The 16,949-nt window shown below is 36.8% G+C and overlaps 1 protein-coding gene across 2 annotated transcripts in view; it reads left to right on the forward strand.

Annotated features, from left to right (window-relative positions):
- Positions 1–16,949, forward strand: part of LOC149264889 (uncharacterized) — an 89,146-nt gene that overhangs the window by 28,760 nt on the left and 43,437 nt on the right. The window contains exons 1-2 of one of the 2 annotated variants that reach the window (XM_089429030.1): positions 10,520–10,884; positions 12,331–12,406. In XM_089429030.1, coding sequence (XP_089285156.1) covers positions 12,370–12,406 — 37 coding nt within the window. In that variant the 5' untranslated portion in view covers positions 10,520–10,884; positions 12,331–12,369. Of the gene's footprint in view, positions 1–10,519; positions 10,885–12,330; positions 12,407–16,949 lie in introns of those variants that run through there. The other variant, XM_089429029.1, reaches the window with a different exon arrangement.

Raw genomic sequence — 16,949 nt, forward strand, 5'->3', positions numbered from 1 at the left:
ATTTTTCCATATACGTACCTTGCCATCGCTAAAGGTTACCTTGTAGCCTTTGTCTTCCATTGCCGAGATGGATACCAGGTTCTTTTTGAGATCACGTACATATACTATATCTTGTAAGTGAATCGTATTACCTTGATTCAATTTGAGCGAAACATTGCCTACACCTTTCACGAGGTATTTTATGTCATCTCCAAGGACAATTTCCAAGTTAGTTTCCTTCTCTACGAGATTATGGAGTACTTCATTGTAACCAGTGAAGTGTCTTGAGGCACCACTATCAATGAGCCAAATTCCCATTGAGTCCGAAGGAGCGAGGTAGATAGAGCAGCTGGTAGATAATATTCAGTTTGCTTATTGTCAACAGTGTTAGATTCATACTTGGAATTTCTAGCCTTCTTGAATGGTTGCCCTCTTCCTTGATTTCCAGCATTCCTTTTACCTTTGCTGTTGAATTTTCCATTCCTTCGATTACCATGAGAGGGATTTTGATCATCGTCACAGTGAGAGTCCTTTCTATCAGGGCATTCCCTTGCATAGTGACCTGCTTTATTACAAATGAAACATCGTCCTTTTCTTCCACCCTTAGATCCAACGTTTCTTTTCGATTTAGACCTAGATTTATTTCTTTTCTTAGCATGAGAAGAAAAAGTAGCAGGAGGACCTTTAGGCAAGGGAATTTCTTGCTCTTCTACCCTTGCTTCTTCTTGAATGCATCTAGCCATTAATTCCTTGAAACCATGAATTACATTATTGTTCAGAAGAGTAGTCCTGAACACATACCATTCGGATGGTAATCCTCCAAGAGTTGTGAGTGCCATTTCTCTGTCAGTAATAGTCTCCCCAATAGATAGGAGATTGTTCTTGATCTCGGTGATTCTTAAGAAGTATGCTTGCATACTCTCATCTTTACCCTTCTTGATTTCCCTCAGCTTATTTCTAAGAAACAAAACTTGATTTGCATCATAAACGTTAAATAAACTCACCAGTATATCGTAGATTTCCTTGGAGGTGTCTAGATTAGAGATGTAGGCCACCAAGCGCTTGTCGATAGAAGTCCCGGATGATCTTCTTCGCTTTAATTTCTCCAATCTTCCATTTGTTCCTGGTAGCAGGAGGGCATTTGATGGAGGCTCAACAATATTGCCTCTCACATGATCCAACACTCTTTGATCCTCAAGGGTTAGATCGATAGACATCTTTCATCTGTGATAGTCAGCTTTCTCATGGAGCTTGTCTTCGGCAGGAAAGAGTGTTGAGGACCCCATCGTTCTTTTAGGATAGCTTTGCCAATCTTGTCTTTGGTGATTGCTCTTGCTCTTTCTTGGGCTTTGTCTTCACCTCAGCTTTGAAACCATGTTAAGTTATGATATGTTCTATGCTTATAACAGTTTACTTCTTTTTCTTATTATATTCCACAGATTAGCAATCACATGTACATAAAGTAAAGTGCAAATAGAACATTAAACGATCGACAGAAAACAAGCCAAGACAAGAGACACAAGATGTGGCGGCTAGCCAGGGACAAACCCCACAATGTGTGGGGAAAACCTTTGATCAAATCTTCTTTTATCTTCAATAATTTAGTAGAGAGAAATAGTACAATAAATCTGATTTATATCAGCAGTAGCAAACCCTAGATCAGCAACATCAACATTAGCGGCTTCATCATCAAACTAGGGCAGACGATATCTCACAAACCGACCATCGGATCGGCTTGATTCCACCACCAAAAGTTGCGGCTTCCAGAGGAGGTTCAGATGAACCTACAACGCAGTTCAGATGAGATCTTTTAGTCCACGCAGGTCAATCTTTACTTCTGCAGTTGCAGCTTCAATTTCGGCAGTTTTCGGCTTCAAATTAAGGCAATTGACATCTTGCAAACCGTCTGTCGGATTGACTTCATTCCACCACCAAAAGTTGCGGCTTTCAGAGGAGATCCAGATGGACCTACAACGTAGTTCTAAGGAGGAGATCTGATGGTCAACGCTAGTCAAACTTTGGATCTGCAGTTGCAGCTTCAGGTTCAACAGCTTTTGGCTTCACATGTGTGAGAGAGAGACCCTTTTCTGCGCAGTAGAGAAGAGACTCATTTCTGCGCAGTAGAGAGAGAGAGATGTGATGAGATGAGTGAGTCCAAATGAGGAAAATTCCTCTTATATTTATACACAACGTTGGTGTTTGAATAGATGCGACTGTTGGGCTTCTGAGCCTACATGAGTTGTAGGTCGCCTTGATAATAATTCCATAATCTAAATAAATTCATATCTCCATGAATACTTATCGGAATCGGATGATCTTTATATCAATCCTACACCTCTCGACGAGAGGAATCTAATAAAAATATTATCAGCCATGAATAAGATGAGCCACAGGAAGTTTTGCCCTAGTTGCCAATTTTAACAATGAGGCAATACTTAGAAGCCTTTAATCTAAGTACCCTTCTTTTATGAGCAACTAAATGGTTAGGACATGTAAGATTCAATAGGTAATATATAATATCCTTGTACCATTCATGCTCTTCTAACCTTTGCAGCTCAGGTGAAGATGAATTGTTAAGACAAATCAAACCAAGAGCTTTTTCGTTACTTTTAGTTAACATCTCGGCTAAACCTTGACCCTTAACCAGCTTGGTGGGTTTAATTTCCAAATCATATTCTTGAATTTTCTTGAAATCGCGCTGAACCTTGGGTCCGAATTTCAGAGCTTTTCGCACGATATTTTCGGAGATATGATCTGAGGAAGTTGGTCTTTTTGCAGACTCCTGAATTACACTCAAAACAGGTGACCTGGGGAAAATCGTCATAACTTTCTTTCTGAGCATCGGATTGAAATTTCGTAAGAAGGTACAGAAAGAGGACGGACTGTAGTTTTCTTTTATATATTTTTCAGAGTCAAAGGTTGAAATAGTGACACGTGGCACTTCATACAAGTTCGCTCTACTGAACTAGTCTATAATCAGGTCACTGCAAGAGATTGTGCATAACTCTTTCTTGGAGAATCCAATTTGGATCAGACTAGTGGCATTGGAAAGAGGACATAGAAGGCTACTACAGGTCACAATTTCAGAACTTAAAGATCTGAAAGTACAGAGTTACAGTCGTTTCAAGGTCGAGCTCCTAAAATCAAGAAAAAGCAAGATGAGGAAGTTTGATGGCAATGATCCGGTAAATTGGATACTTCAGATGGAGCAATATTTTGATCTACATGGTGTACAACTGTTACAAAAGGTATGTATTACATCTTCATATTTAGAACCAGATCAATTTTTATGGTATGAAGGGCTTTGTTCTCGTAAAAAACTTGTTACGTGGTCAATTTTCACGGAGGAAATGATAGCACATTATGAGGATACAAAGAGCAACACCTTCTTTAGAGCAACACCACAACAATTGGAAAGAGTAAAAGGGCTTTGTGACATAATGGAAAGCAAAATTATGGAAACCAAGAAGCATACCCCTCACAACTATAAAGATGGAAGTGTTGTTTCTCCCAGCCTTCCACAACCTACAAGGGTTACACCACAACAATTGGAAGAAAAAAGAGAAAAAGGGCTTTGTTACAATTGTGATAGCAAATGCACTAAAGGTCATAGGTGTGCTGAGAAGAAATTATTTTACATAGAATATGAAGAAGAAGAAGAAAAGGATCAAGAAACATCAAAACAAGAGGATATACGCCAGGACATCACCCCAGAGAAAGAAGAAATGAATCAGACCATATCTTGTAAAGCATTGGCAAGAATTACCACTCCTCAAACTCTCAAGATAGAAGGACATATCAAGAAGAAAAAGGTGCAAGAAGTGAAAGATCACATCGAGAAAGAAGAAATGAATCCAACCATATCTTGTAATTCAATGGACGAAATTACCACTCCTCAAACTATCAAGATAGAAGGACACATCAAGAAGAAAAATGTTCAAGAAGTGAAAGATCACATCGAGCATCAAGAAATGAATCCGACCATATCTTGTAAAGGACTGGAAGAAATTACCACTCCTCAAAAGATAGAAGGACATATCAAGAAGAAAAAGGTTCAAGCAGAGAAAGATCACATCAAGCATCAACAACAAGTTCTCCAACTTTTAAAGGATAATGCCACTTTGGTGCAAAATCAAACGAAACAACAGGTAGATAAACATCGTAGTGAAAAATGTTTTGATGTAGGTGATTAGGTATTTTTACTGCTACATCTCAAGCAAGCTATTTATGAGAAGGAAATGTTGGCAATACTACATGCACTTAAAAAATGGCGACCTTACCGAATGGGAAGACTCTTTAAGGATGAGGATGTGGAAGCATTGTTTTGTGCTATTTATATTATCCAACCAAATTGGATAAACGAAGCAAGGGATGAATGGAAGAAGGACAAAGAAGTATGGCTACTTACTCAAAAGTTGCAAAAGATCCCAATTCAAGCAATATTGCCAGAAATTGAAGAGGAAGGAAAAATCATATTGGAACCTGGAGCAGTCACAGAAACAAGAACCCGACAGCTACGAAATCGATCAATTTCAGAGTATCTCATCAAGTGGAAGGACTTACCCACTGAATATTGCACATGGGAGGACAAGAATTTTATACAGAAGCATCAAGAACTACTCAAGCGTTGAGGACAACGCTTTTTGAAGGAGAGGGGCATGTTAGGCCCCTATACTACTAGTGTAACCCCTTATTGTTATTAGTATAACCCACTTATTATATTGATGTACCCATGTAGTGCCCATATTGTTACTATTGTGCCCCATAGAAGCCCACTATCGTTATTATTATGCCCTTACATTATTATTGTTATGTCGGCTCTGATTATGTTATAACCCCTTAGACTCCTATATATAGAAAGGAGGTCTTTTCATTTGTATCATCCAAGAATTGTTCATTTATGTAATGTAAAGGAGGTTGCCTCCTCGAAGAGGCTGAATTCTAAGGCGTTGATCTATCTTTTCTATCTTTTCTTGAGCTGGTTTCATAACACCCACCTAGCATGGGTCCCTAAGCAATCAGTTTGAGTTAATATATCTTTGAGAATGGAATGTGGGACGAAAGCTATGACTTTGGAATATCCCACATATGTCCTGAAATGCATCAGAGATTTAACTAAGGCATAAGCTTGCTTTTCCATGGTAGTGTAATTAAACTTAGAATTTTGGAGCGCTTTACTCATGAAAGCAATAGGCTGTTCTTGCCCATCTTTATTTTTCTGAAGTAAGACACCAACAATGGTATCCTCGGAAGCAAAAGAGAAAATCATGAAATCCTTGGAATAATCGGGACTGAGTAAAACAGGAGCTTTGGCTATAACATTCTTTATTTCTTGAAAAGCCTTTCTACTGTCTTCTTTCCATAGAAAATTTGTGTCTTTTTTCAAAAGACTTTGAATAGGCTTTTCTAATTCTGCGTAATTCAGAATAAATCTTCTAAGGAAATTTATCTTTCCTAAGGACTGGAGGGATTTTAGGCTATGGGGTAGAGGAATCTTTTGAATTGCCTCAACCCTTTCAGGATCAATCTTGATCACATCCTTTGAAATAATGTGACCAAGTAACTTCCCTTCAATTACCCCAAAGATAGATTTAGTTGGATTTAAGGAAATGCCAAACTCCCTACATTTGTCAAAAATTTGCCTAAGATGACTTATATGATCAATACAATTTTTAGAAAAAACAGTAAGGTCATCTTGATATATTTCAATGAATTTTCCAATTAAACCCTTTAAAGCATAGTCCATAGCCCTTTGGAAAGTAGCCCAACATTCGTTAAATTGAAAGGCATTCTTATGTATTCAAATGTTCCCCATGGTGTGGTGAGAGTCGTTTTATGTTGATCCTCCATTTTTACCTAGACTTGATTATACCTGGAAAAACCATCTAACAATGACATCATCCCGGATCTCGTCACTCTTTGCAACATGGTCTCCATATTAGGCAAAGGGTAATTATCCTTTTTACAAGTTAAAATAAGGTTTCTGAAATCGACACACAATCTGATTGTACTGTTTTTTTCTTAACGATCACCAAATTTGAGCACCATGTAGAATGCCTAGTTTGAGCAATAATGCCAGCAACAAGCATATTTGTGAGTTCCTTTTGGACTAAGGGAGCCAATTTAGGATTTATTTGTCTAAGTTTCTGACGAAATGGCTTAGCATTTTCATCTTTTAAGGGAATAGTATGTTCCATAACATCTTCCCTATAGCCTTTTAATTCATCGTAAGAAAAAGCTAAAACATCCCTATACTCGTGAAGTAAATTTATTAATTTCTTTCTTTCATCATCATTAGTACCTTTACCAATTTTAATAATTCTAGGATCTTTAGATGTACCAATGTTTACTTCAACAAACTCTCCAGGATCAATTTTATTTTCCTCTTTCTTCTTAACAACATCATGTCGATCAAAGTGTTGCTCAAGAGCAACAACATTCCGAGGAGTAGGATTTAAAATATCTTCATCGTTATTAGGTCCATCCTCCTTATAATTTACTTGAAAACCCTGAAACTCATCCAAATTGTCTAAGAAGCGAATAATTTGTCTTTCATCATCAAAGACCTGCCAATGCTCAGAATTATCTGGGACAAAAGGTCTAAAAACAATTTCCATCTTAATTTTATCTTCGATTAAATTATCAAATAATTGCATGGTGGAAGCAGCAACAACTAACTCATCGGCCAAACTATTTTGCTCCCTTGGGATAACTTCAAGGTTAATGGCATCAAAATACTCCATGGTATCCCACACAACATTTATATAATTTTTTAATCTATTATTTTTGCATGTAAATTTATTTTTAATTTGCATGAAATCTAAATCCGAATCACCCTTGATACTTAGCAATTTAAATTTCAAAGCTTTTGCCAATTCAATACCCAACAACAAGGCTTCATATTCAACCACATTGTTGGTTGCTTCAAATTCTAACCGATAGGCAAATTTGAAAATATGACCAAGGGGAGATTTTAAGACAATTCCCACACTGCTGCACTATCAAAGTATAAATACCAAACCTTATCTTTTAAATTACCCACTTTTTCTTCAACCTTGGCCTCCAAGGGAATGATAGAATTAGACAGGATAGCATGATTCCCTAGGCTAGGTTGTTCACTTATGATTTCATTGTGGGGACTTTTAGGATCTTCCACATGGAATCTCCTTTTAGGCTCTCTGTTTAATTTAAGATATCTTTGACCATTAGGGGAAGGAATCATAGCATATGACCAGTTCATTTGTATGCTTCCTCCTAAATCAGAGGCCCATTTCCTAGACAACAACATACCCCAAGCATCAGGCACATCAACCACAACTATGTCCATGACAATCATGATATCAGGGTAGACAGACAGATGGAATTGTAAGTCCTTAATCAACCCATGAACTTTAATTTTCTTCGAATCCATGGCACATATGTTATAGTAAGGCCTAGATATCCTTAAGTTAAGCTGTTCCATGACTCTCTTAGTCATCACACAAGTGGAAGCACCAGAGTCAAGCATGCAGTTATATAAGCGATAATTGTTCACAAGCAAAGTAATGAAGAACGAAGAGTGTTCTTTATTATCAGAATCCATACTCTGCAAGTATATGGGAGCATCTTGATAGAAAGCCTCAGGAGGTTCCTCTTGAGTTGCATTTACCTGGGTGCTACTAATAACATTCAATAACTTAGTCCTTTGGGAGGGGATCTTTACTATTTCAGTGACAGGGACCAAAACTTTAGAGTTATTAAACCAACCTCCTAAATCAATATTCATTCCAGAAGCTGATCCAAAGTTAAGACTTCGAGAATTAACCGGATTATCATTTTGATTTCTCCTTCGATAAGTTAACCCTTTGTCCTTAGCGATTTCAAGGACTCGCTCAGGCGGAGGTTTCTCACCAAAGAGTTTAACTAAGACATCAATTTCTTGACCAAAATTATTGATACTATATGAAGATGTGAAAGGTTTGACGGATTGACTATTTCCCTTGACCTCTTCCCAATTTTCTTACAACAAATGATATTCTTTACCAACTATATTTATCTGGTTGTTTGTCCCAAGCATCTCATGATGCATGATTCTTTTGATAACAGGACAAGTGGCTTCTTCATGAAGCTCGTCACATGCTCTACAATAAGGAGGGGTCTCCTCCACAAGATTATTCGTTTCAAGAGGGTGAGGAGGCCTCTGCTCACTAGATTGACCTTTCTTTTGCGAATTATTTCGATTATATTATTGTTATTCTGACCCATAGGTTGATGATTTTGTATTTGAGATCTTCCATTTGAATCAACCTAGATTGTATTGTAGTTATTTCTTTAGCATGATCAACAATCATCCTAGCTTGATTTAACTCCATATTTTTCAAATTCTTAAGCAATTTTTGCATAGGTTCTTCTTTGGATTCCTTTTCTTTTCCTTTAGGTTCTTTTAATTTAAAAACAGATCTATCAAACCTAGGAGTTTTAGATTTGCCAGAAGCCTTCTTATTGTTTTCCAGCTTTTCAGCTGTGATTTGACAAGCCTTGTAGTCACCAGGCTTGGTTCTTCTTAGCTCATAAGAAGTGTCAGGATTGAAAGCATTATGATAATATTCTAGAAGCATTTTCTCAGTTGGTTTGTAATCAATAGATATTTCTTTAAGCATACCATTAAACCTTTTATTAAATTCTTCACATGTCTCATTTTCTTTCTTTTTAATGACGCTAATGGCTTTTGCTAAAAATCGATCTTCTTTCTTATCACCAAATTTCTCTCCAAAAGCATTAGGGAGGGAATAAATGAATTAATGCTATGATCAGGCCTATCCCTAAACCAATCCATAACATCCTGCTCAAGGGTCAAGACGAAGCATTTCATTTGCACATCCTCATAATTATGAGCATTAGCAAATTTAGCCCACCAAGTTTAAAAAGCATATAAATGATTTTTAACAGTGATTGCATTATTTCCTTGGAAAGCGGGTAACTTGTCTAGACCATTATTAGGAAGGTTATGGGGATAACCCTGGATGTTAGCAAAGTTAAGAGGCTCATAGATATCCATGATGTCTGGAACGAGAGGATTCAAGAAGAATGAATGGATGTCGCAGAGAGCTTCCTTGCAGAGATTGTCAAGGAGTGTACGAGAAGAGAGCTTGTGTAATCTAGCTCTGAGAGCTCTTTCAGGATCCAGAGCAGGATTAGCCAAGCTGCTTGGGTTCCTACTAGTACATGCCCCTGTAGAAGATGAAGGAAGTGGAGCCACCACCCGGACATAAATCTAACTTAGACACATAAGATGATATGATGAAAATGAGATGAAGATGAAATGAGGAGATGAAAGGATCAAATGATGAGAAGAATTTGAGAGGACCAAGGACAAAAACACTGTCCCCGACAACGACGCCAAAAAATGTTGTCGCACAAAGTGTCTAGGCACCGCGACAACGCTCAGAGTAAGGGTTGTCACTCTAATCCTTACTCCATTTAGACTCTCTCCTAGACAAGTCAAGGGGGGTAGTCCCTGGGGTGAATGAATGAGGATAATCTGTGAAACACAGGGTCTCGGAGATTTAAAGATGGGCAACTTGACGAATGTAAACGAGTCCTGGTTAATTGAGATGGATAGATTTAATAAAATAAGACGCAATCACAAAATAAAAATGATTTTAGACCAGTGTCTTATATTCAATTAACCATAAACTAGATAAAAACAAGTTATCTAGAGCAGTTTATAAATGTGGCAAAAGTGACGATCATGGATGATTAAATGTAAACGCCCAAAACTTTATCTTGGAATATTTTCTAGCAATTAAATATCGTGAAGAATTTAACTGCTAAGCAATGATCTTAGATCTAGAATTTATCTTTCTCATATAGTCAATCTTTAGATATGATTCTAAAACATTAAACGCACTTGACAATAGAGAAATCACTACCACAAAAGTTAAAATTTTACACTCAAAATGACACCAAGGAACTTTAGGCTTAGAATTTAATTATTCCTTAGGTAAATTTTTAATGTCACCAAAAATAAAAATCAAAAGTACTTAATTAAATTTAAATTTTTTATGGGCCGTAGGCTACATAAAAATTTAAAATTTTTTCAATGTGAAAGCTCAAATTCCCCTTTTGATTTAATTCCTTACCAATTCTAAAGTCACCACAATTTTTAAATTTTTTAGATTTTGAATGTTTTTTTTAAATGTTTAAAGCAAAAAAAAAAGAAAAAGGAAAGGAAATCAAAATAAAAATAAAAAAATCATAAGAAAAAATAAAAAATGTAAAAAAACAAATAAAATAAAATCAAAATAACAACTAAAATAAAAAATCCGAACTTTAAGTGAATCTAACTAAAAAAATGAAATAGGATTTTATAACCCTAAACCTAAGCCATGCAAAACATAAAACAAAATGAAGCAAGAAAAAAAAGTCGAGTGTTGTATGTTTGCAGGTCGACTTTGACGGCAGCGTATGGAGAGGGCAGCCGTCAAAAGAGAGATGGCGAGTCGATGAAAGGGATAGCAGCAAAGGAAAGGACGTTGGCAACAACAAAAAGGGACACAGGTGGAGAGGAGGAGGATCCACGCGCAAGTGGACAAGGAGAATGCGGAAGGGAAGAGCTCGAGGGAGCTGCGGATGGCAAAGATGAGGACCATGCAGGTGATGGCCGCAGGTTGAGGTTGCAGCGGGCAGGGAGAATGGCGGATGGGAGAACATGGAAGGGAAGAGAGGAGCTCGACGACAGATGGAGAATGGACAACGTTTGGAGTTGTAGGTTTGCAAGATGAGGGAAGCTGTGTCAAGGACTGCTTACGAACAGAGGAGTGAGCTCGGGCAACAGGGGTATGGCAGCAGAACGAGGGGATTCAGAGGCCGAAGATGAGGAACAATAGACAGTTGGAAAACCTCAGGCAACAGAGGAAGATGAAGGTTGGAGTAATGGAGGGATAAGGGTTTTCTTAAAAAAAATTCGAAGTTTGTAGAGAATCGAAAAACCCAATTAGCAGATAAATGGTAGCCCAAAAACTCAAATTTATTTTTTTATTTTGTTTGTTTTTTGTTTGTTTTTGTTTTTTCAGAAAATTTAGATTTAAAATGATGTATCCCTTTGCTTTAGATTGATCCCTGAAACCCTTTTAAAAATTTCCTGACCTAAGAATTTTAAAACCCTTGGACTGCAAAAATTTGAACAATATCCCTGCAAAGTGATATTGAAGCTAGATCTTACCCTCCAGGGCCTAGATCTGGCTTCAAACAGGAATTCCCCTGGCTTCAAACAGGAATTCTCCTTCAGATCTGTACCTGTAATGACAAAAACGAAGTACCCAGAAATGATATATACAATGATGAAACCAAAAAACCAGTGAAATTACAATAATTACAAGCTGAAGGCTCCAAGTAATCAGATCTATCATTATACAACACATAAATTAAAATTTTTTTTTTTTTTAATTTTAAAGGAGGTGCTAACTTGAAACCCTTCGTGCATCACCAACAAAATTCTATGATAAGCCCAGAGCTAATTTAGCTGGGTTCTTCAGAAAATACACATCAGGAGTTGGTTGGTCCCACTGAAAACTTCCTCTAACGCCTGAGGATCTAAAATATGTACTATAGTTATAATTTTGTGTTTCATATTTTGTATTTCATCTATATCATTGTAAATATTTCATACATGATTTGGGAAAAGAGGATCACTCCACCTAACTTTTCACCAACCGCACTTGCCATGATTTTGTACTCAATTCCTATATATATATATATATATATATATAGTTAATCTTCTTTTGTACTTGCATTCTTCTTTCTTTGTGTATGTGAGTATGTAAATTGCTGTCCAACTGTGTTCATCACAGTTGAATATTGTCAATCTAATCTTGGATTGATCTGCTTTGTATTTTGCCGTATCAAATAAAATGCTTTTTGAGTATTGACATATGCAGTTCATGTTTCAATTTGATTATTTTCTATGTAACCTTTCTATTGCCTTGACTTTTATCTTTAAAAACTAGGTAAAAGGACTTGGCATTTTTAATTTAGCCTCAAGAGAAGTATTATATTTGGGAATTAGCGATGTTAACATTTCATTGTGGTGTAAATTGCTGTCCAACTGTGTTCATCACAGTTTAATATTGTCAATCTAATCTTGGATTGATCTGCTTTGTATTTTATCGTATCAAATAAAATGCTTTTTGAGTATTTACATATGCAATTCATGTTTCAATTTTATTATTTTCTATGTAACCTTTCTATTTCCTTGACTTTTATCTTTAGAAATCTAGGGAAAAGGACTTGGGATTTTTAATTTTAGCCTCAAGAGAAGTATTATATATGGGAACTAGCGATGTAAACATTTCATTGTGGTCTTTCTTGCAGTGCATGAATGCTGTTGATGCTTAATTAAAGCTGTAAACAATGGATCAAGCAGAAAGCAAGGTGGAGATAGATGCAGGTACATGCATTACTTTTGATGTAATTATTAGCTTGTTATGATAGGCTTTATTTTTAACATTATTTTTCTCTTCCATGTTTAAGACTCAATGTTTTTAATTTCTAATCAGATTTAGAGGGCCATGCTTCATTCATCAGAGTCTTCGTAACTATAAATGTTTACTTTTTCAAGGCTCTATGATGATCGTTAGTCTTCCATCAGTGGCTCGAAGAAGATATATTGCTTACCTATTATTGTCTCAAACATGTGGACACGAACTCAAATGCTACAGCAACAATATGAGCTGAATTATTGCAGTACTTTCCATGAGCAAGAAGTTGCATACCATAATGTCATGCTAGAGGGACATGTGATGTTTCCTTCTAATTAATTGCCCTAGGGAGGACGAAGTAGCCTATCCAATCTCATAGGATATAGTCAATGATAAAGGAGAAAGCCCATTATCCAATGCTTTTAGGGCAACATTGGGTAATTGGGGCAAATATTGTGAAGGAAATTGAATTGGGGTCAAATGGAGGGAAACTTGTAACCCTCTCACACTAAAATAAGAAGGGACCCCATAAGGAATCTATAAGTAAGAGAGATGAAATTTTTTCATCATTATCTTTTGGTTGGATATCTCTGTTTTTGAGTTGAGGCTTTGAGTGTTTTAAGACCCCCCCCCTTCTTTTGATTAGCTTTTGTGGAGACGATCCCACCCTACCTATTCTTCTCTATTATCTCTAAACTGTTTGGCATAATTCTCTGAGGTATTTTTTTCATCTCATTGTGTCAAGCACAACAAGTTCCGTGGATTAAGTAGGAGGCTGTTTAAGTCATATTACCTGTAAGATACCCCCTTGGGATACCTCAAAATTTCCCACAAGCTTTTCTGAGTTTTGTTGGGTTTGTCAGTGAGGAGTTTTGTCAAACAGTTGTCAAGACTTTTCTGTAGGTGCACTTCTGCAATTTAATTCAATGGGAATAAACACAGTAGCACAATTTATCTATGAAAATGCCACAACCTAGCAAAATATAATTTTATTTCAGTTTATGAAGGGGTATATACTGCTGATATACATTTTCTCCACAATAATACAAGAGATAGGAGAGAAAACCAATATACTGATAGTTAATATGTGGCTGTTACAAAGCCTAGAAGATACCAACAATATAGTGTTGGCATTGTTGTCATTGATGGCAAAGGACCAACAAAGGAGCAACAAGGTATAATTGTTATATCTAAGTGTAATGATATGTTTGTGTTGCTTGGTATGTGTGATATGTTGCAAGATATCTTGCAGAGGGATATGTTGTTGAGCTAGAGTTTATTGATGTATGATGTTGATGCTTGGTATGGCTTGATGCATTATGGTTCTATGAGATGCATTATGTAGCAGAGATCAGTGTTGAAGAGGTGCAAGGCAAGGCAATGAGAATGCAAGACAAAGTTGTGATGCAAGGCAATGTTGGCATGTAGAAGACTTGAGGCAGATGACAAAGGCAAGACTTAGAAAGTGAAGGACTAAGGTATGAAGAATGTTGTGATGCAAAGTGATGATTGACAGAGATATGTTGCAGAACATAAATGTCTTCCAAGCATAACAGAACATAAGTGTTGACTGCAAAACATGCCTAGATGTGCTACAAGTTCTTATGACTGTAACACACCTTCTGCTCTCAGAAAAGGCATTACAACGCTGATCATTCACTGTTTACATTGCGTTACCCTAGAAAATAACGCACTCTATCTTCAGAGAACCTGCATTACAGAGTGTTTGCTTATTCATTTGAGCCCTCACTCATGCGCTCATTAATGCTGACTTATGTTATCTTGGTTTTGACTAGTATAAGGTTTATTTGTCTTGACTTATGCTTCAATTTGAGATTGAATACTTGGAAACGGAGAGACAACCAAGAATGCAAAGAGGCAAAGCCGTTCACTTCAGATTCCTCCATGGAAGACTAAAAGTCAGAAATCTTTGTTTATAAAAGATGTGATTTTGGAAGGATAGTGTGGTTAGAGAGTTAGAGAATGTGAGAGATGATTGAGTTATTGTTCATTAGTTACCTGGCACATATAGAACAAATGTGAAGCAGATTTGAGGAGAAGAAGAAGCAGAGACAGAGATGGAGGTATGCAGAGTTATAGACCAGGTAAACCAACATATTGTTTCTTGTATGTATCAAGGGATTGTAGTCTCCTTTCAAGTTGTAGCTTGATAAATAACAGGTTGGAACCTATTGAGGTAGGAGCCTCCTGTGGGTTGTAGCCTACAAAAAAATTGTGGGAGTTGGAGCTTCCTTGCAAATTGAAGCTTGCAGAAGAATTGAGGTAGCAACTTCCTGTAGGTTGGAGCCTACAAAAAATATGATGTAATAGAGGAAGTAGGAGTTTTCCTTTGCATCACAACAATAACAAACTCATGGTTTTCTACCTTTATGGATTTCCACTAATATTTGTTGTCCACATGTGATGTTTATGTGTGCTGATTTTATGCTGTCATGAAAGTTATGACACTGTGGTTTACTTATTACATTGTTGTTCATATATTAAATCTGTTGTTCTTAAGTTGTTATGCTGCTCATTAAATAATTCAGATAAAGATTAAAAGGAAAAATAAAAGTTGTCCATGAATGTACTAAATTGATTCACACCCCCCCTCTTAGTTTAGTCAAGTTTCCAACATATAGTCTTTCTTCTAGTAGAAGCTATAACATGTGCTCAGTCATGAATATGATACATATAACTCTGGAGTCTGAAGGTTAACTGCCACACACAACAAATCATCTCTGCTCAAAGAAACAAGAAATTTGACCCCCTTATGTCTAGCAACTCGAGCTCCAAGTGACAAGCTATAACTCAACTTAAGAAATAATAAACTCAGTCCATGAACAACCCTCCTATAACAGCTAACTCGGCCAGAGATAGAACAGGCTTGTGACCACTGTAAATAGGTATGAGACATCCTCTCTTTCCAGTAGAACTCAACCCCTGGTAAGTAACCAAACTCGACCCTCAAATGGTGATGAACTCGATCCCCAAACAATGATAAACACGACCCTTCTTTTCTAGGTGAACATCAACCATTGACCAACAAGATTTGGCCCAGCAAATACAAGAAGAACTTGGGCCTCTGCCCAGAAAGCAATAGAGAATCAACCTCTAGATAAACCCAAAACTCAATTCCTTAGTCACTAACTTGTCCCACTGAAACTCAGCTCCTTAGCAGAATTCAACCCGCATATTTGTCTTGGAAACTCGACGTGTAGAAGAGATATAGAAAAACCCATGTTAGAGTATAAAATCAACTGATAACATTGCGGAAACTTATTACATCACTTCTGTGGCGTTTTCCTCCATCAATAATGAAGCTCAATGACGAAATCTGAGTAATTTTGTTCCCAAACTAGCTAGAGTGTATGGTTTCAACACCGAAACTAGCAATTAGTATGATGGTTTTTCCAAAAACCCTAGACTCTTACTCAAGAGCTCTTCAAAATTTCTTTTTCAAGTGAGCAAATGCAAGAATGAGGAGCGTTAATTTTCCATGAAATTTTGCAACTACTTAGTGAATAATTGAAAACTATTGAAACTGCAAATTTTTCTTTCTAAAAGATACAATTTTTTTCATTGATAAGCAACGAAATAAAATGTAGAGATAAAAACATAGTCACACAAATTAACACAATTATTTTCTTGGGAAACCTAACAGGGAAAACCCTCTTCTTTGATGTGTTCTTTTATTGATTGAGCAATTGAATCAATTGCAAGGCAAAATGTTCAACTGAGAACACACTTGTTCTTTGCTATACTAGCCTAAACCACCCTGCAATTATGTTGACCCAACTCCTACTTTCTTGCTCTTTTCCTTGTCCGAATTCCTTCCGCACATGTCTCCACTTTCTAGCTCAAATTCCTTGCGCATAGGTCTCCTATTTCCTAGCACAGAGGGCCTCCTAATTCTTAGGACACAACTCTCATTTCTTAGTGCAGAATTTCCTGCTAATTCTTAGCACAATTCTACAACAAGAAAGCCTCCTCAATATTGTCCACTAGCTCCTGTTGTTTTTCAACGATCTTGGTGTCTAGGATAGAATCTTAAATCACTTATGCTACCAAACCAAGAATCACAACGAAGCTACTTTGCACAACAGAATATAAACAACAGTAAATCTACTAGTGCACAAAATATACACAACTTTTTACACAATTTTGTATAATAACCCAATCTTCGTTATATTATTCCAATTGAATAATAGAATAGTCTAAAGCTCTTGTACCAGCGCTAATGGCCCTCAAATATCCACTAGTACAAGAATACAAAATACAAGATACATTGACGATCTAGCTGATGTAGTCGACAATCACAACTGCTTTGTTATATCCTGTACACTATGGGTACTTCACTTCCGTTCTGCAACACTGCCTCTATCAATGCACTAACTCCTTTAGGTCACTGAACTCGGTCTCTACTCTCTACAATCTGCCCTCTAGCTGATCATAAGTCCAACTATCATCAACACATAGGGTCTTCATGCTCACTAGTTGCTCCTTCATCCT

This window comes from Pinus tabuliformis, chromosome 6 (assembly GCF_031772625.1).
Source record: "Pinus tabuliformis cultivar Carrire ecotype Pingquan chromosome 6, CPIR1, whole genome shotgun sequence".
NCBI lineage: Eukaryota > Viridiplantae > Streptophyta > Pinopsida > Pinales > Pinaceae > Pinus > Pinus tabuliformis.